At 40.1% G+C, this 21,385-nt stretch overlaps 1 protein-coding gene across 1 annotated transcript in view; it reads right to left on the reverse strand.

Moving 5' to 3' along the window:
• Positions 1-21,385, reverse strand: part of mylka (myosin, light chain kinase a) — a 334,126-nt gene that overhangs the window by 225,143 nt on the left and 87,598 nt on the right. The window contains exon 2 of the mRNA XM_059966550.1: positions 1,487-1,666. Within this exon, the coding sequence (XP_059822533.1) occupies positions 1,487-1,651 (165 nt within the window). The 5' untranslated portion in view covers positions 1,652-1,666. The remainder of the gene's footprint in view (positions 1-1,486; positions 1,667-21,385) is intronic.

The raw sequence follows: 21,385 nt of genomic DNA on the forward strand, positions 1-21,385 counted from the left end.
AGAAATTGCCAGGGCCCTAGCAGAGATATACAAATCATCCTTAGCAACAGGACAGGTACCAGAGATTGGAGGATTGCCAATATTGTTCTGCGGTTTAAGAAAAGCTCTAAATGTAAACCAAGAGATTATAGGCCAGTAAATCTGACATCAGTAGTGGGGCAGTTATTGGAAAATATTCTAAAGGGACCATATATATAAGTATTTGGATAGTCGATATGGCTTTGCTTGTGAGAGATCATTTCTAACCAATCTTACAGTTTTTGAGGAACTTACTGGAAAGTGGATGTAGGCAAAGCAGAGGCTGCTAGCTTCATGGACTTTAGCAAGATACTTGACAAGGTACCACATGGGAGGTGAGTCAAGAAGGTTCAGTCACTTGGCATTCAAGATAAAATAGTAAATTGGATTTGACATTGGCTTTGTGTTACAATCCAGAGAGTGGTAGTAGAGAGTTGCCTCTCTGACTGGAGGCTTTTGAGTAGTGGAATGCCACTGGGATTGATGCTGGATCTGTTGTTGTTTGTCATCTATATCAACAATCCGGATAACAATCTGGTTAACTGGATCAGCAAATTTGCGGATGACACCGAGATTGGGGGTGTAGTGGACAGTGAGGAAGGCTATCGTAGCTTGCAGAGGGATCTGCATCAGCTGGAAAAATGTGCTGAAAAATGGCAGATAGAATTTAAAGCAGGCAAGTGTGAGGTTTTGCCCTTCAGTAGGACCAACCAAAGTAGATCTTACACAATGAGCAGAAGGGCACTGGGGAGCCTGGTAGAAGGGGTCTGGGAATACAGGTCCATTATTCCTTGAAAGCGACATCACAGGTAGATAGGGTCATAAAGCTTTTTGGCACATTGGCCTTCATAAATCAAGGTATTGAGTATAGGAGATGGGATGTTTTGGTGAAGTCTTATGTGCAGTTTTGCTCACCTACCTACAGGAAAGATGTAAATAAGGTTGAAAGAGTGCAGAGAAAATTTACAAGGACGTTGCTGGTCTGGAGGAACTGAGTAATGAGAAAAGATTGAATAGGTTTGGACTTTATTCCTTACAACATTGAGAGGAAATTTGATCAAAGTATACAAAATTATGAGGGGCATTAATAGGGTAAATGCAAGCAGTCTTTTTCCACTGTGATTGCATGGGACTACAACTAGAGGGCATGGGTTAAAGGCGAAAGCTAAAAAGTTTCAGGGGAACATGAGGGGAAACTTCTTCATTCAGAGGGTCCTGACAGAGTGGAATAAGCTGCCAACACATGTGGTGCATGCAAGTTTGATTTCAACGTTTAAGAAAATTTTGGATAGGTACCTGGACAGTAGGGGCATGTAGTCAATGGGAGTAGGCTGTTTAAAAGGTTTCAGCATGGACTAGATGGGCCATAGGGTCTGTTTCTATGCTGTATTTTTTCTATGACTCTACCAGAAACACAGTACATTCACCTAAAAGTACCAATCCAATAGCATAATTCAGACTGACATACCTTTCCATCAAATCTGGCCGTTCCACCAATGGGAATACGAACATTTCTTGGAGGCAATGTGAATACAGGCACTTCAGGTGGGCAGCTGTCCCCTTGAGGCCTTTCCAATGTTAGCGTTGTTTTGGAAATACGAGTGGTAGTTTGAGAAATCTTAACGTCTCCCATGATTGGTTAGACAATCTGATGATGAGAAAGAGGTGTTAGTTAATATGTTATATGAAAACTCCTGAAAATAAACAAGTACATACCTCAGCTAATTAGTAGTTACCAAACTTTCCATAAAATACTGCAACAGCAAATTTCTAAATATCTTTTCTTACTGTTGATATACATCTTCTACCAGTTTTATTTGATCCAATGTTGTGCTAATTACCACAGATCACTTCATTATTACAACTAATCACCCATACCTCATAGTAATCACATCAGAACTCAACTCAGCTACTGCTAAAATTTTCATCCATGCTCTCAGTCCTCCTGAAATTGACCATTACAATACTCACTGGCTGGTCTGCTATATTTTAACCTCCATAAATTGGAGTCTGGTCTTCTTCCAAAACTCATCTGTCCCTGTAGTAATGCTGCAAACTCCAATATTCCCAAACCCTTGGTTCTGCTGAGCTACAGTGGCTCCTGAGTTTTTAATTACTTTTAATTTTCCCTAGTCAAATGCTTCCATGGTCCACCTTTCCTAATTTTTGTAACTTTCTCAAGCCCTGACATAGTTTCTCCAGGTTTGGCTTCTTCAGCTTTAGGTGCCGATGGATAACTTTATCTGGAGTTCAACATACACAGAAAACGCTGGTGGTCTCAGTAGGTCAGGCAGCATCCATGGACTTGAACAAATAGTCAATGTTTTGGGCTGAGATTCTCCTGCAGGACTGGAAAGGAAGAGGAAAGAAACCAGAATAAAAAGGTTGAAGGAGCAGGAGGAGGATAGCTGGAAAGTGATAGGTGAAGCAAGGTGGGCAGAAAGGTAAAGTACTGGAGAGGAAGGAATCTGATAGGAGTGAACCATAGGAGAAAGAGAAGAATGAGTGGCACCAGAGGGAGGTGATAGGCGGGAGAAGAGGTCCAGAGAATAGGAGGAGGAGGAGGGAGGGGGAAGAAAAATGTTACCAGAAGGGGAAATCAATACTCATGCCATCTCGTTGGAGGCAATCCTGACAGAATATAACATGTTACTCCTCCACAGAGGGTGGCTCATCGTGGTACAAGAGGAAGCCATGGACCAACATGTCAGAATGGGAACCGGAATTAAAATGTTTAATGAGAGCTTCTACTTTTGACAGATGGAATGGAGGTGCTCTTTCTCTCCCCTCTCTCTCTCTTTCATAGCCTCTCTCCCTTTCCCACTCACTCTCTCTCCAAGTGCTTGGCTCATCGTTGATCAGTTTTCATGTTTCCTTTTTATGACTCAGCATCTGTTATTTGAACACACGACTATAAAGTACCTACTTTTACACAAAGGAACATTGTTGTGACTGATATTTCCATAGTATCTGTCTTTATTATGCCAAAGGACTTCTGCTTGTTCAAACCATGAAAGAGAACATCAAAATTCCAGGAGGAACACAATAAAAGAGAAGTAAAATCTGTCCCTTTAAACTTTGCACAATTAAGTCAACTCAATCTGAGGCTACGTCCACACTAGACCAGATAAATCTGTAACCGAAGCTTTTTCTCTTCGTTTTGACCCTCCATCCACATTGAAACAGCATTTTCTTCCCCCGAAAATTGAGCTTCTCTAAAACGCCCCCCAGAATGTGTAAATTTGAAAACGCCGATTGGGCAGAGCAGTGCGGAAGGGGTAACTGGAGATGTCTAAAAATGCTGTCAAGACGTGCCGGAACAGATAGTGGCAGCAGCGCGGCATTTCATTGTTTTCTTGAATGTAACCCCTCACACAAACCAACAATTTCAGAATAGACAGCAACGAGACTGAAGCCAGAACAGTTAGAAATGTACTCACCAAATACTTTGACCCATAACTTACTGAATAAATAAGTACACTCACTTTGCCCTGTTTTCTGTCCTTGCTTGTATGAAGCTGGTTTACCTACTTATGCAAGAACTTCTCTGACAATGGATGGGTAACAGCCCAATGTAACATTATATGGAAACACAAGACAACACTGATGTAGACATGTTTTATACATTTAACAAGGTGCTTTATTAATGCACAAAGTTGATCAGTTTTTCAATGTTCGTCGTCAGCCGGGTCATACTGTCCATGAACTCCCTTTCGGTTGCCTCCATACACTCCAGTATTTGTTTTTTTTTGTTTTAAGTCCTCCTGCGTGAGAGCCAACAGCTGTCCGTCATTTGGCAATTTCCTTTTAAGTTTTTCTAGTCTGTAACTGCACAAATGCACACTTTCACAGCAAGATTCGACATCAAACATGTCACTTGTTTTCTGTAGATGTGTCCTGTGCATGCCCAGTAAGAGGAGATTCGCCCAAATACCCGTTTTAATGTGGACAGAGGTATTTTCAAAAACGTTTGCTGTGGATGCCCATTGTTTTTACGCAAAACCGGCATTTTCAAAATTATCCAGTCTGGTGTGGATGTAGCCTGAGTGTGAAATGCATATCCAACAGAAAGTGAATTGTTCTATCCTTTTGAAATGCCCCTCAGCCTAAATGCAACCATTTCCTTCTGTAACATATCAATACAAAATTCAAATCGAATTTGGTTGCATCAACTCAGAATGAAAATTAATAATTGTATAAAATTTATACAAGGTATCTAAAACATTTCAGGAAAGCAATCATCTGGATTAAAAATGTTGGAAATTGCTCAAAGACCATCAGCTCTCAAAATTTCCTTTTTTTCTTAGGGTATCTTCATCAAGTTTGAGTCTGCCTTGTTTCCATGTCAGTTCTGGAACAATGCCTGTGCATCATATTTTACAACAAAAGCCTCCCGGCTATTGTCTTGTAATGGAAAACAATCAGTAATCTATTATACAGACACTGAAATTCCAAGAAATGACCTTTTCAGTGGTTAGTTATGTACTCTTCAGTATCTGGCAAACATGCCTTTCTCAGCACGGCCAGCCCAACTTCCATTTTCAACATTTTATGTCCAATGACAATGTCTTGAGAAACACACAGTAACTACTCTTCTGTTTTCTTTTAATTCCAGCAGACAAGCAAAAGCCATTTTTTTATTTATGTAATAAAATCTGTTTTCCACAGTGCCCGGGAAGACTTGAAGACACAATGTGCAGATCTGCTGTCAGGCTGCAGAGAGCTTAGCCAAAATTCCACAATCCTTCTGAAGGATCTGTGCTAGTTTGTCCTTGTATCTTAGCCTGCTGTGAGGTTGGTTGGTTTTTATCTCAGAAGGAAACAGTTAGCAGCCTGATGAGAGACAAGAATGGGACCCTTATCTGATCGAGGAATTTCAAGAACTAATTTGAGCATCACTTTCAAGCTTCTTTCATAATCTGTCATAATGCTTTAAAACAAGTAAATCATACTTGAAATCAGACCCATACATAGAAATGGAAATTTTAAATCAAATATTCAGTAAGTTAATTTAACAATCATGGATTTGTACAGCAGCCACCATATCCATGCTGATCTTTTTGCCCATCTGTAGCAATCCAATTTACCCATTTCAGGAGTCTGTATTTCTCTGCTTTGCATATTTAAATGCCTGCCCAAATGTCTTTTAAACATAGTAATTGTATCTGATTCCATAGACTCCTCTTCTACTGCATTCTAGACATCGACCATTCTGTGCAAAAATCTACTCTATGTCTCTCATAATCTGCCATATTTCAACCAGGTCACACCTACACTTCCTTCACTCCATGGAAAAGAAGCCCAGTCTCTCCATAGCTAAAGTTCTCAATCCAGGCAACATTTTGGTGAACCTTCTCTGCAATTAATCAGTGTAATCACATCCGATGATTTGATGGGGATTTTTATATAATTGCTATTGTATTATTAGATCACAACAGTCAACTATGCTTCAATGCATCAAGCTTATTTTATGCTAGCAGAAAGGTTAAGCATTTACATTTTATTAATCTGTCCAACTGACTTGGATTGGAGAAGTTTAAATAGTAAAGCTATGTTTCTGCTTATTGATTGCCCCACACCCAATTCCAGCCAGATGTTGCAAGTGCTCAGTGTGAATCTGGATGGTTTTGGAATACCAGTGCTGATGTGAACACTAATTATTATTGACCACTAATTTGTACTGATGCTATTGCAGCATGGCCTTTATCTGAACCCACTTTGTTATTTCAGAAACAGAATATGGAAAACCTGATTCATGTAACCTTATAAATATGTCAACAACAAATTCCAGAAAAATATTCCATTAAGCAAATCAATAAGACACATTCCACAGAGGAAATCCACATAACTATTCCATTGAAGAATTCAGGGACAATTTTCACACAAACACGGAAAGTAAATCCCTCAATTTCTGACGCTGATCTGAAAACTCAGATACAACCTAGAACTGGCAGCTGTAATGGATATATAGGACTGTTTTTCCAGCAATGAGAGTGTTTGGAGTCTTCAACCTCATCTTTGATAGAAATGTACGTATTTGCAAGGAGCTGACAGAATCCTGCACAATCCTTCCAATGAATTATTGGCATTGAATTGGGACCAGGTTACTCATTTCTGCCTTTATACTCCATCTGTTACAGATTAAATTTCAAAAAAAATAACTGCTTCAGAAAGTAAAATTTAAAAAGTCAAGAGGGGCAAAGGCAACATAAACAGACATGAATGAAGGAAATAGTACATTGACCCAGATTTTACAGTTAACAATGTATTGCTGCTGACATCCAATAAAAGCTTCCATAAGGCTCTTGCATTTTCAGCCTCTAAACTTTTCCCCAAAGCCCGCTACAGTGTGATATCAGTTTCGAAGGGATTCTGGCACCCGCCATGGAGATGTGTTCTTTCACGGCTGTTTAATGTCAACTCCTGTATGCAAGTGTAAGGAGAATGAAATAATTGTTATTCCGGATCCAATGCTACACAAAAATCCTTGAAAGATAAAGAACACAATAACAAAAACACACAATAAAGTGACTGACGGGAAATAATAACACAGTAGTGCAGTTAGTGGGTGGAGAAGTTGATTAGCCTCACTGCTTGAGGGAAGTAACTGTTATTGAGTCTGGTGGCCCTGGCGTGGAGTATACACAGCCTCCTTCCTGAAGGGAGTGGAACAAGCAGTCCATGAGCAGGGTGGGTGGGATCCTTCATGTTGTTCCTGGCCCTTTTCCGGCACCTTTCTGTATACATGTCCATGATGGTGGGTAGGCTGGTGCCAGTGATGTGTTGGGCAGTTTTGACTATCCGTGGTAGAACCTTCTGGAATGCCACAGTGCAGTTTCTGTACCAAGCTGTGATGTGCATCACACGAACAATGTGAGCATGGACGTGCAAAGTCCGCTCTCTTCAGTCACGTCAGAATATATTGGTGCTGGTGAGCTGTGTTCTGGGACCATGAGAGGTTGTGCGTGACATTACTCCCAGGAGTTTGATACGGCTTGCAGTTCTGCTGCTGTGCGGTGGGGGGGTGCGTGAGTGATACGAGATCTCCTGAAGTCGATAACCATCTCCCTTGTCTTGTTGACGTGAAGGAAGTGGTCTTTATCCTGGCACCAGGCCTTGAAGAACCAATTACATCAAAGAATTCACACAAGCAATGTGACAGGGTGCAATTGTAATTAGCTATCTAAACATTAGAGTGTGAAAAGAGATTAGAACATACTTAAATGATTAAAGTAGGAGCCAAGGTATGAGAGAAAATAGCTTGCATTCCCCTCTATTTTGTCAGTTTCAAAGGAGGAAATTGCTTTGCACAAAATTAGTTTATTTTATGGCCAGATAGTTTGCTCAGCAGTAATTATGGGTTAGCACATCACAAGCAGAAATCAGAACAGTATGTGAAGCACACTGAACCACCAACACCAACTCCAAATGCCTTAAAGCCTAGAACTGTTGTTAATTTCCTTGAGAAGCGGTTCTCAACCAGGGATTCATGGACCCCTTGCATAATAGCATCGACCCATGGCATAGAAAAAGTTGGGAACCACTTCCCCAGGGTAAAAATGATGAATGCAAACAGCCTTGCAGTTGGTACCATCCCAAGCCACTGCATTCTGTCCCAAGACAGGGTCTGATGAATTAATAAAGTAATTCAGCTGTTATTTTCCCTATAGATTTGCATTGAAATTACAGACTTGAGGATACCTCCTTATTTATTCTGTAACCAGCTTAAACTTTGTATTTTCTTCTAATTCTGAATTTCTTAATGAAATACTGATTTTCTCTACAGAATATAGACTATAGGTATCTTCTACACCTAACAAAGTGGCCATTGAGTGTATGTTTGTGATTTTCAGCTGCAGTAGCTCATCCAAGGTCTGATGTGTTGTGCAATCAGAGATCCTCCTCTGTACACCAGTGTTGTGATGCATGATTACTGTCGCCTTCCTGTCAGCTTGAAACAGTCTGGTTATTTTCCTCTGACCTCTCTCACTAACAAGGTATTTTTGCCCACAGAACTGCCGCTTACTGGATGTCTCTTGTTTTTCACAACATTCTTTGTAAACTCTAGAGTGTTATATCTGAAAATCCTAAGAGACCAGGAGTTTCTGAGATACACAAACCGCTCTGGCTGGCATTAACAATCATTCCACAGTCAGTCACTTAGATCACATTTCTTCCCCATTCTGATGTTTGGTCTGAACAACAGACAGACATACTTTATTGATCCCGAGGGAAATTGGGTTTTGTTACAGCCGCACCAAACAAGAATAGTGAAGAAATATAGCAATATAAAACCATAAATAATTAAATAATAATAAGTAAATAATGTCAAGTGGAAATTAGTCCAGGACCAGCCTATTGGCTCAGGGTGTCTGACACTCCGAGGGAGGAGTTGTAAAGTTTGATGGCCACAGGCAGGAATGACTTCCTATGCCACTCAGTGTTACATTTCGGTGGAATGAGTCTCTGAGCGAATGTACTCCTGTGCCTAACCAGTACATTATGGAGTGGATGGGAGTCATTGTTCAAGATGGCATACAACTTGGACAGCATCCTCTTTTCAGACACCACCGTCAGAGAGTCCAGTTCCACCCCCACAATATCACTGGCCTTATGAATGAGTTTGTTGATTCTGTTGGTGTCTGCTACCCAACTGAACCTCTTGGCTATTTCTACATGCTTTTATGCACTGAGTTGCTGCCACGCGATTGGCTGATTGGATATTTGCATGAATACACAGGAGTACAGGTGTCCCTGATAAAGTGGCCACCGAGTGTAATGTATGGACTTGCTTTTTCTCTGGAATTAGTTATTGATAAATTCATAAGGTTTTATTCAATAAAGCATTTACAATTGATGTTCATGATGTGAGACAGCTATGGGAAACAGGTTGACAATGCTGATGACATAACATCATTCAGCCGTGTCAGCTGTATGGCAGGGGCAATATTTGAATGAGTAATAAGAAGTGCAAAATATTTCATGAGGAGCTAAGCATGGAATTTTATTAGTTTCCCCTTAAATAGTTGCCAACAAGCTGAGCCCAGCCTTGGAAGTCCTGGGTCACAGTGTTCAAGATTGGAATAAATCAGTTTCAAAAACTTTGGTTCAAAAGACAACTGGAATAATATAAAAAAGGCTTATGATATGTCTTCAAAGCAGGAAAAGATTGTTTTGAAACTTCTCAAAATTATCAGAGAACTAGCAGCAGCAGTAGTAGGAGTGGCAGTAGCAGTAGCAGTGTTAAGGCGCGTGGCCTAGTGGATAAGGCATCGGTCTAGTGATCTGAAGGTCGCTAGTTCGAGCCTCAGCTGAGGCAGCATGTTGTGTCCTTGAACAAGGCACTTAACAACACATTGCTCTGCGACGTCACCAGTGCCGATCTGCTTGGGTCCTAGTGCACTTCCCTTGGACAACATCGGTGGCGTGGAGAGGGGAAGGCTTGCAGCTTGGGTAACTGCCGGTCAACTGCCTGCCCAGGCCTGCACCCTGGAAACCTTCCAAGGTGCAAATCCATGGTCTCACGAGACTAACGGAAGCCTATATAAGCTGCAGCAGTACAATGCAATACATGACAATATAGAAAATAAATAATAACAATATGTACATGTATATTAAATAGTTAAATTTGAAATAGTGCAAAAACAAATAATAACAAAAGTGAGGTAGTGTTCACAGGTTCAATGTCCATTCAGGATCGGATGGCAGAGGGGAAGAAGCTGTTCCTGAGTCTGTGCCTTCAGGCTTCTGTACCTCCTTCCAGATGGTAACAAAGAGAAGAGGGCATGTCCTGGATGATGGGGTTCCTTAATAATGGACGCCACCTTTCTCACCACTCCTTGAAGACCTGGATACTACGGAGACTAGTACCCATGATGGAGCTGACTAATTTGACCACTTTGTATGGCGTCCTTCAATCCTGTGCATGCACCAGACAGTGGTGCAGCCAGTCAGAATGCTCTCCATGGTACGTCTGTAGAAGTTTGACTGTTTTAGCCAACTAACTAAATCTCCTCAAACTCCTAATAAAATATAGCCTCTGCCCTGCCTTTATTGTAGCTGCATCGATATGTTATGTTCAAGTTGGGTTCTCAGAAATCTGGACACTCTGGAACCTGAAATCACTCTCTCCATTTCTGATCCCTCTACAAAGATTGATCCATGTTCCCTCATCCCACCCTTTCTGAAGTCCACAATCAGCTCTTTGGTCAAGTTTGTTGCTGTGACACCATTCAGCTAGCTGGTATATCTCACTCCTGTATGCCCTCTACATTGTGAGGAAAACGAATAACCAGGAGCACCTACTGAATCACACGACAGATGTGTGAACAGCTTTTCCACAGCAGGTCAGAAAGAGGTAGCATATTATCGACTTTCCAACCTGTGGTGAACTATGTGCCTGTCGGGACACGCCCCTGCTGACTGCTCCTGTGGCTCCTCCCACAGGCCCCTGTATAAAGGAGATCTGCGGCCTGACGCTCGGCCTCAGTCTCCAAGACATTGTATGATAGACACTCACTCCTGGTTCCTTCTTCCAGTCAATAAAAGCCGATATCTCGCCTTACGTCTCAGTGTGAGTTATTGATGGTGCATCACAACCCAATTTTCCTTTCAAACTTATAAAGGAAATTTAAGTTATTTGTTAATGCGCCATTAACAGATATAGAATAATTGGCAAAAGTGCTAAAGGGAAATTAGAATTTCTTTGAGCACATGATCTGAAATGTGAAAGTAAATGTTACAAAACAGTACAATGTATTTTAATGCTCAAGTGTTCACCTAATCTTTGCATTTCTGGTTTGATGCTAACTGCATTTCATTTGGCTTTGTATCTGTACTCAGCACAATGACAATAAAGTTGAATCTAATCTAATCTTATCCAATCCAATAGCTAGTATAAATCATGCTAGCAATCATTTTGGCATCAAATTCTTCATTGCGCTGGACAAAAATTTGCAATTCATGTTTCTCTCTATACAGAAAATATTGAACTCTCAGGCTTCTCGCAACAGACTCATCCAAGTCCCAGCTCCAGCAACAGTCTAATTGAACTAATAATTCATCACACTACATTTTTACTTTTCTTGCTACTCGAAGTGATGCTTACCTGACATTGGAGGAGCTCAATGGACAGCCTCAGAACCCACTGTAAACTGCTCAAACACCACCAAGTATGACAGAGTGTTTGCACCAAGCAAGAAGGTAGTGAAGCATTCATTGAATGGGCATCTCAGTGGTAACTCCACACATCTGGAAGCTTCATGATAGGTGTGGCTGGGATGGACAAGGACTGCCAGACAGGAAGCTAAGACAAATCTGTCTACAAACAGTCCATCTAGAGCAGGGGTTCCCAACTTTTTTTTTTATGTCATAAAGGCTTACTATTAACTGAAGGGTTGGTGGACACCAGATTGGGAAACCCTGATTCAGAGGTTTCCAAAAACCATCAGTGTGGACATACGTGGCATTTTTCCAGAATGTCATCTGAACATGCCCTCATGCATGGATCTCGCTTTCTTTCTGTTGAGGTACTGGTAATGCTGGCCCTTAGTTTCCTAGTCACTAGATCTTTCCACACAGCAGCTATATATTCATATCACATTTTGCTGACAGCAGAGAGTTCACTGAGCACTGCACACACAGAGGAAAGGATTCAGTTTTTTTAATTACAGAGAGAAGGGAATGGCATCTCAAGCTCTGAGATTTGACTGTAACTTCAGCTTCACATTCCGGGTCTTTTCCCAATAACCTTTCACCCTCTTGCTCATCAAAAATGTGTCTGCCTTAAAAATAATCAAACAAACTGCTTCCATCAGCCAAAGACACATGGCTAGCTAAAGAAAAAAATTACCTCAACTTTCTTAAGCTTCAATTTTCTGAATTGCCCTGGTTCTAGATTTGCCCACAGAGGAATCATGCTCTCCATTTTCAAACTATAAGGACATCACTGGATCTCACATGTTTCAATCAAGTCCTCCCTAACTCATCAGAACACCAGACAAACAGCCCCAGCGTATCCAACATTTCCCCATAAGATAACCATTCTTGTAAGTTTTTCCAGAACACTTTCCAATGCATTATTATCCTTAAGTAACCGATTTCATAAACAGAAGACCAGATGTTACCTCACCACGGCTCTGTATAAAAGAACCCTAATCTATGTGTTTTTGTCTTCCATTTCTTTTGCAATTAACAATATTTTCTCAGCTTCCTTGGTAATCTGCTGCACCCATATCCTTCAGCACCTCTGAGATTTTTGATCTGGCTATTTTGATAATGTTTCTGATTCAATTTTCTTGTCAGAAGTTTATTTCCTTGAGTTTTATATTATCTTTATGCTGGGTCCACTTGGATATTTTGCTTCTTGTTGGTCTGTCTATTGCTTCATGACTAAATGATCACTTTACTTAATCTTTTATTTCATGTCATCTAGCTCTGCTGTAATGTGCTCATAACCCTAACCTTAACTCTTATTTAAATTTAAAATACCACTCATTTGTCTATTTAAATCCAATCTAGTACACACTTGACCCATTCTTCTTAACCCCAAAATGAATGTAAAATTCAATTATATTACAATTGCTGCAACCCTCAAAGTGTTTTTGTGGTCATTAATAAATTCCATCTTACTGTACAATAATACTGATTGCTTTTGCTTCCTCATTTGCCCTAGCAGCCAAAGTTTTCATTTCACCTTGCCACATTACTCGTTTTCCTCAGTCTCTCATAGGAGTCCCTGTCTCAAATGTTGTCATACATACAAGAGCAAACTACGTAACACAGTAAAACTCACAGACAGAAATACATTTCTTATTAACATAACAAACACTGTATGGAATCAAATTATTTCAGTTGTGCACTCCTCTGCAGTGATAAAGTCAGTTTTAATGAAAAGTATCACTCACTGTTAACCACAGTTTTGGGTTGATCATATTCAAAATACATACAAGAACATTGATGACCTTTATGTACAAAGCAGTAAAGATGTACCACAATGTCAGCAATGCCACTTGTGATTTATCCCAGCACAGTTAAATTTGGGAAACACAGTATAAGAGAACATATTTGAATGTTACCATCACCTTGAGAATTGTCTGCAGTATGGTATATCAAAAGCAAATAGTACATAAATGGACAATAATGCCATTTCTGCATAAACACCTAATGAAATATAGCCGCTGTCATGTTTTCTTTACAGCTGCATCAATATGTTGGGTCAGGTTAGATCCTCAGAGATATTGACACCCAGGAACTTGAAATTGCTCACTCTCTCCACTTCTGATCCCTCTGTGAAGATTGGCGTGTGTTTCCTCATCTTACCCCTTCCTGAAGCCCACAATCAGTTCTTTGGTCTTACTGATGTTAAATACAAGGTTGTTGTAGTGACACCATTCAACTATCTGATGTATCCTGCCCCTGTACACCCTCATGTCACCATCAGAAATTCAGCAGATTTGTAGGTGGCACTTGAGCTGTGTCTAACCACACAGCCATGGGTGTAGAGAGAGTAGAGCAGCAGGCTGAGCACACACCCTCTGCTTGTCAGTGAGGTGGAAATGTTATTTGTTTTATGACTGTGGGGAAGACGAATCTCAGGATTGTACACTGCATACGTACTTTGACAATAAATGTACTTCGAGTCATTGAGGCTCACAACCAGTCTTGAAACCCACATCAGTACAATCAGTAGGACTCAACAAGAGAAGTCTTTGTGAGCAAAAATGCTCGTAACATTCCTCATTTAGAATGGCTGTCACTATAAGCAAACATCCAACAAGTTTTAGGGCAACCCAATGAAATCAAAAGATAACCTTCGTCATGCTGTCAATACAGATCAATCTGACATATTTGCTCAAACGTCTGGAATGAAATGAATCAAAGGAGAGGCAGTGGATGTCATCTAACTAGATTTTCAGAAGGTATTTGATAAGGTGCCTTACATGAGGCAGCTGAACAAGATAAAATCTCATGGTGTTACGGGAAAGATACAGGCACGGATAGGGGAATGGCTGGCAGGCAGGTGGCAGCGAGTGGGAATAAAGGGGGCCTTTCTGGTTGGCTGCCAGTGACTAGTGGTGTTCCTCAGGGGTCAGGACTATTATCTGAACAGGGAGAAAATTCAAACATCAGAGGTGCGGAGGGACTTAGGGGTCCTCATGCAAGACTCCCCGAAGGTTAATTCACAGATCGAGTCTGTGGTAAAGAAGGCAAATGCAATGTTGTCATTTATTTCAAGGGGAATAGAACACAAAAACAAGGATATAATGCTTAACCTTTATAAGACACTAGTCAGGTCGCACTTGTAGTGCTATCAATAGTTTTGGGATATGATAGGGTCTTTTAAGAGAATTTTGGATAGGTACATGGAGTTTAGAAAAATAAAGGGCTATAGGTAAGCCTAGTAATTTCTATAGTAGGGACATGTTCAGCACAACTTTGTGGGCTGAAGGGCCTGTATTGTGCTGTAGGTTTTCTATGTCTCTATGTTTCTTATCTTAGAAAGGATGTACTGTCATTGAAGAGAGTCCAGAGGAAGTTCACACGGATGATTCCAGTAATGAAGGTGTTAACATATGAGGAGTGTTTGGCAGCTTTGGACCTGTACTCCCTGGAATTTAGAAGAATGCGTGGGGATCTCATTGAAAACTACCGAATGTTGAAGGGACTAGATCAGGTGGATTTTGAGAGGATGGGGATATTCAGAACTAGAGGGTACAGCTCAAAATTGAGAGGGACCATTTAGAACGGAAGTAAGGAGGAAGTCTTTTAGCCAAAGAGAGGTTAATCTGTGGACTGCTCTGTCACAGACTGTGGCTGAGGCCAAGTCTGTGGGTTTATTTAAGGCAGAATCTGATAAATTCCTGATTCATCAAGGGTTACTGCAAGAGGGGAGGTGTATGGGATTGAATGGGATCCGGGATCAGCAGGGCAGGTATAAGGGGGTGAATGGGATCTGGAATCAGTCATGATCAAGTGGCAGAATGGCTTGATGGGCTGAATGGCCTAATTCTGCTCCTGTGTCTTATGGAACTAAGAGTGTGGTATGTTTCACCGTAAACCAGTTAGGCAATATGGGAATTAAACAGTAAAGGTACATCTCTTGGGCACTAAGGTAAAACATCAAAGCAATGTCGAGTGCAGCCAATTGTTGTAGCATGTGGCATATTATAGTAATGTCATATTCCATCTAATGGAGTGGCTTGGTAACTCTTGCTACAAACCTGCACCTGCACGTTCGAGGCCATTCTGGTAAGAAGGTCAGGTCCGTGTAACTAAATTTTATGAGCTTTGATTTGACGACATCTTGAGACAGAAGGTGCACTGAAGATAAATCACATGAAATTTGACAATATTCAGTATGTTTTATCTCGTGCCTCCTTTATGTAACAGTATAATGTGCGAGGGCAACAATCTTTTTAAACTTGGCATAAAGATTTTACTTAGAACATTTTCTAATCGTAAACTATAATCACCAGAATCTTTACAACATGTAGAAGATGTTCTGCGACACAAAGCAAGCCATCCTATCATGTTCAGAGGTTTGGATGACTTCCAAATGAGTCAGACAAAAATCAATGGAACTTCTCTGTTGCTATTGAAGCAAGGCTCCGTATTTTAATGATGCACATGGCCTGTATAAAACAATATTCACCATTCACAAATAAGTGATTAAATAATCAAATTACAGGATAACATTATTAATTTTTTTTTCGGTCCTTCAAGCATAATCCCTTATATTGGCCATCAAAAAAGATTAACCTAGCTATATACTGCAGTTTCCACAGAACGTTTCCAGCTAACGATGATCTAAACATCTGAAAATTTACAAGGGTTTTGCCAGGACTTCAGTTAGAGGGAGATGTTTGGACTATGTTCCTTAGCAGCGCAGGAGTATGAGGGCAGATCTACAGAGGCATACAAAATTATGAGGGCATGCAGGCTTTTCCCCTCAGGTTAAGCAATACGAGAACTTGAAGTCGAAGGTTTAAGGTGAAAGGTGAATAGCAAATTCTTTACTGACGAGTTGGAACAAGCTGCCAGCAGAAGTGGCAAATCCGGGTTAAGTTGTGACATTGAGGCAGCTCGGATGGGCACGTGGGAAGGTAGATGGGACAAGGCAGGAGATGAGGTCAGCATGGAACAGATAGCCAGAGGGTCTGCTTCTCTGCTGTCATACTCTGACTCCAACACGTAAGCAGGCATTTGCTTATATCTCAATGATAATGCAGGACTCTTCCAGGCTGTTTCTGACTGCATAGAGGGTTTAAATATCACAAATGCAAAGATATCACTTCTGTCAATTTGATGCCAAGCCAAATATCTGAATGCTTAAATTTGACTATAATGACTAACAAAATGATTCTGTCATCAATCAGAAGACAATACATCCAGATAAGACAGTGCCAAGTTTGCGGACGATACAAAGATGGGCGGAGGGGGTAGTTTTTGAGGAAGCAGGGAGGCTGCAGCAGAAGTTAGACAAATCAGAGAATGGGGAAAGAAGTGGCAGATGGAATATAGAGTAGGGAAGTATATGGTCATACTCATTGGTAGAAGGATTAAAGCATTGACTGTTTTCTAAATGGAGAGAAAATTAAAAATCTGATGTGCAAAGGGTCTTGGGAGTCCTTGTGCATGACTCCTTAAAGGTTAATTTGCAGGTTGAGTTCAAGTCAAGTCAAGTCGCTTTTTATTGTCATTTCGACCATAAACTGCTGGTACAGTACACAGTGAAAATGAGACAACGTTCCTCCAGGACCCTGGTGCTACGTGAAACAACACAAAACTACACTAGACTACAAACCAACACAGGACCACATAAAGTGCACAAAACAGTGCAGGGCAGTACAATAATTAATAAATAAATAAATAAGCAAGACAATAGGCACAGTAGAGGACAAAATTTCTATATAATAATAAATGATTTAGATATCAGTCTGGGTCTTGAGAGGTCTGATGGTTTGGGGGAAGAAACTGTTGCACAGTCTGGTCGTGAGAGCCTGAATGCTTCGGTACCTTTTGCTAGATGGCAGGAGGGAGAAGAGTTTATGAGGGGTGTGTGGGGTCCTTCACAATGCTGTCAGCTTTGCGGGTGCAGTGTGTGGTGTAAATGTCTGTAATGGTGGGAAGAGAGACCCCGATGATCTTCTCAGCTGACCTCATTATCCGCTGCAGGGTCTTGTGATCCATTGGTGTGGGGAAGGCAAATGTGATGTTAGCATTCATTTCAAGAGGACTAGATTGTAAAAAGCAAGGATGTAATGTTGAGGCTTTATAAGACACTGATAAGGCCTCATGGAGTACTGAGAGCAGTTTTTGTCCCCTTATCTTGACATTCAAGAGGGTTCAGAGGAGGTTCATGAGAATGATTCTGGGAATGAAAGGGTTAACATTTGATGACTAATTGAGGGCTCTGGACCTGTGCTCATTGGAGTTGAGAAGAATGGGGGGGGGGATCTAATTCAAGTCTATTGAATGTTGAAAGGCTTTGATAGAGTGGATGTAACAAATAACTAATCCTATAGTCAAATACACATTGCGAATCTGGTTTCAATTTCGTAATTTTTTTGGTTTGAATAAGTTTATTCTATCATGCTCTATAGTATCTAATTATTTTTTTCGGCCTTCCTTTATGGATCAAACTTTTTTTAAAATGGAAAACAAAAGGTATAACATGTTTTCGTGATTTGTTTCTAGATGATAGTGTTATGTCCTTTGAACAGTTATCTAATAAATATAATTTACCTAAAACTCTTTTTAGATAATTGCAAGTTAGAAATTTTTTGTATAATGAGTTACAGTCTTTTCCGAAACTAGGTCCATTGGACATTACAGAAAGAATTTTAGCTCTGAATCCTTGTCAAAAGGGTTTAATAGCTGTCATTTATAATATGATTATGAAAGTACAGCCAGATGTATCAGAAAAAATTAAGAAGGATTGGGAAGAAGATCTTCATTGTCTTATATCCATTGAGCAATGGGAGAACATGTTACTATTAGTTAATTCGTCCTCTATTTGTGCTGAACATGCTCTAATACAATTTAAGGTTGTACATAGAGCTCATATGTCTAAGGATAAACTGGCTCGATTTTATTCTTATGTTAATTCAACCTGTGACAGATGTCATTCTGATGTTGCCTCATTAACCCATATGTTTTGGTCCTGTCCTTGTTTACAAAACTATTGGAAAGATATTTTCAGTATTATTTCAAGAGTTCTGAAGATTAATATCCAACCGCATCCTTTTACTGCAATATTTGGTTTACCAATGGTGGATAATAGTTATCTATCCTCTTCATCCCGACAAATGATTGCATTTGTTACACTAATGGCTAGAAGATCTATTTTATTGAATTGGAAAGAAATTAATCCTCCAACTATATTTCAGTGGTTTTCTCAAACTATCTCTTGTTTGAGCTTAGAAAAAATTAGAAGTGTTGTTTTTGACCCTTCAAGTTTCTTCAAATTTAACTGGAGACCATTTATTCAACATTTTCATATGATTTGAATTGTCTTTTCCTAAACCTTACTTATATTATCCTTAATTATTTGGATGGAGGTTCGGAGTTATTGGCACTGCTGTATATGTACTTAATATTATTCAATGGCCCATGTTGATTAGTGTTTTTTTTCTTCTTTTTTTCTGGGGTCTTTTTTTTTCTTTTTATTTCTTTGTTCATCAATGTTTGGGAGGTTGGGAGTTTGGGAGGTTATATATTTTTATTATATGTCTAAATGTCTATTTAAACAATTATGTACTCTCAAACACTTTGTATTCATGTTTCATTTATGTTTGTTTAAAACTAATAAAAAGATTTAAAAAGAAAGAAAGAGTGGATGTGGGGACGATGTTTTCTATAGTGTGGGAGTCTAGGACCAGAGAGCACAGCCTCAGAACAGAGGTACATCCATTTTGAACAGAGATGAGAAGTGATTTCTTTAGCTGGAGATTGATGAATCGGTGGAATGCGTTGCCACAGGTGGCTGTGGAGGCCAAGTTATTGTGTATACTTAAGGCAGAGGTTGATAGATTATTGTTTAGTCAGGTCATGAAGGGATGCATAGAGAAGGCAAGAGAATGGGGTTGAGAGGGAAATGGATCAGTCATGATGAAATGGTGGAGTAGACTCAATGGACCAAATGGCCTAATTCTGCTCCTGTACTTTATGGTCTCCTGTACTGCTGTCACAAAGTAACACATTTTACAATGTGTGCCAGTGATATTGAACCTGATTCCAATTCTTGGTTTCAATATTTTTGGTTACCCGTAAAACTAATTAATGGAAAGGAAAAAAATAACTAGCTGTTGCAATAAAAATATGCATGGTAAAAAGACAATATGTTCTGATGTATTTGATAGATTGGTAGATAATTGTATAAGCTATGTTCAAACTGATGTAACAAAAGAACAAACCCTAACACCAGGAATGATACAAGAGATATTTTCCCTCGTGACCATAAGTACTTCATTTTATTAACAGATCGTACTGTAAATCTTCTACTGGATCGTCCTTCCCTAACTTTGTTAACCTTTCCATTTTGTCAATTTCCCACAAATTCTTCATGCTTCTGGCATCGTCCCTCATTAGATCCCTGCCTAAACCTTCACTCTTCTAACATAGTCCTCCATTAGCTCCCTGCCCATTCCCTCCACTCTTAGCCCTCCCTAAGATCCCAGCCCATTCCCCCTACTCTTCTGGTATAGCCTTCAATTAGATCCCTGCTCATTTTGTTTTAACCCTAATAATCATGTTACTTTCACCCTACTTCCAAATTTTAGAATTATCTCTTTAAACCTTTCTAGTCCCCAACCTTTCTGTCCCGTCATAACTAAATTCTCCCTCGCTGAAAGAAACCTCTGGTTATTCCTCATATTTTCCTGTACCAATTGTTTATTACAAACCTTTGAAACACTTTGGGATGTGCTTAGGACAAGTAGCTATCACATTGGTTGATAACTAATTTCAATATCTTAATTCACTCGCTTTTTTGTGGAATTTTGCTGTGACAGGTTCAAAGACTACTGTGTATTCCCATCCTCCAAGGAATCAATATCAATGCTTCTTGCTTCTGGGGGCATTAAAGAGATCATCTAAATACACCTTTTTTCATTTCAAATTGAGGTGAAAAGATCAGAACTAGTGTTAAAGATGATAATAGTGCTAAAGAAAGAGATACACGCATTTAGCCACTGTATATACATTGATTGAAATTGAGAGACATTAGCGAGAAGCTACATGAGAGAGAGAGAGAGAGAGAGAGAGAGAGAGAGAGAGAGAGAGAGAGAGAGAGAGAGAGAGAGAGAGAGAGAGAGAGAGAAAACCCACCTAAGTCACATTTTCCTTTCCAGGAAGGGCAAGATGTTTGAAAAGATACAGAGATAATGGGACTAGAACAGGTAGGGGCCTTGTTGAATGTTCAGACATGTTAGAGAAAAATATGCCTGGGTGTGCAAGATGAGACTGATCTTCTACCAGTGTAGAACATGTAGGAATTCTACTCAGACATATTCTGATTGTAAATGTTAGATTTATCTGAGATAAGAAACACTTGAGAGTTTAAAGAAAATGATTGGAATGAAATAAATGTTTTGAATTTTCACCCTGGGTGGGTACATGAGAAACCTTCGTTTGTAAGTTACTTTTTTATGATTTGAAATGCACTCACTGAAATGGTAAACAAGTATAAATAAAATGAAACATTACTTCTAGCTAGTTCCTCCTTCCCACCTTTTTATTCTGGCATCTTACCCCTCATCTTTCCAGTTCTGAAGAAGGGTCTTGGCCTGAAACATTGACTGTTTATTCATTTCCTCAGATGCTGCATGAACTACTGAATTCCTCCAACAACACTCAAACTGCTGGTGGAACACAGCAGGCCAGGCAGCATCTATAGGAAGAATCACTGTTGATGTTTCGGGCCAAATACCTTCGTCAGGACTAACTGAAAGAAAAGATAGTAAGAGATTTGAAAGTAGGAGGGGAAGGGGGAAATGTGAAATGTTAGGAGAAGACCAGAGGGCAAGAGGTGAAGCTAAGAGCTGGAAAGTTGGTTGGCAAAAGGGATACAGAGCTGGAGAAGGGAGAGGATCATGGGACAGGAGACCTCAGGAGAAAGAAAGGGGGAGGGGAGCACCAGAGGGAGAGGGAGAACAGGCAGAGTGATGGGCAGAGAGAAGAAAAAAAAGGGGGGGAAATAAATAAATCAGGGAAGGGGTAAAAAGGGGAGGAAGGGCACTAACGGAAGTTAGAGAAGTCAATGTTCATGCCACCAGGTTGGAGGCTACCCAGACAGTACATAAGGTATTGAATTCCACATCCCATTCCCATTCTGATATGTCTATCCATGACCTCCTCTACTGTCAAG

Source organism: Hypanus sabinus, chromosome 4 (genome assembly GCF_030144855.1).
Source record: "Hypanus sabinus isolate sHypSab1 chromosome 4, sHypSab1.hap1, whole genome shotgun sequence".
Classification (NCBI taxonomy): Eukaryota; Metazoa; Chordata; class Chondrichthyes; order Myliobatiformes; family Dasyatidae; genus Hypanus; species Hypanus sabinus.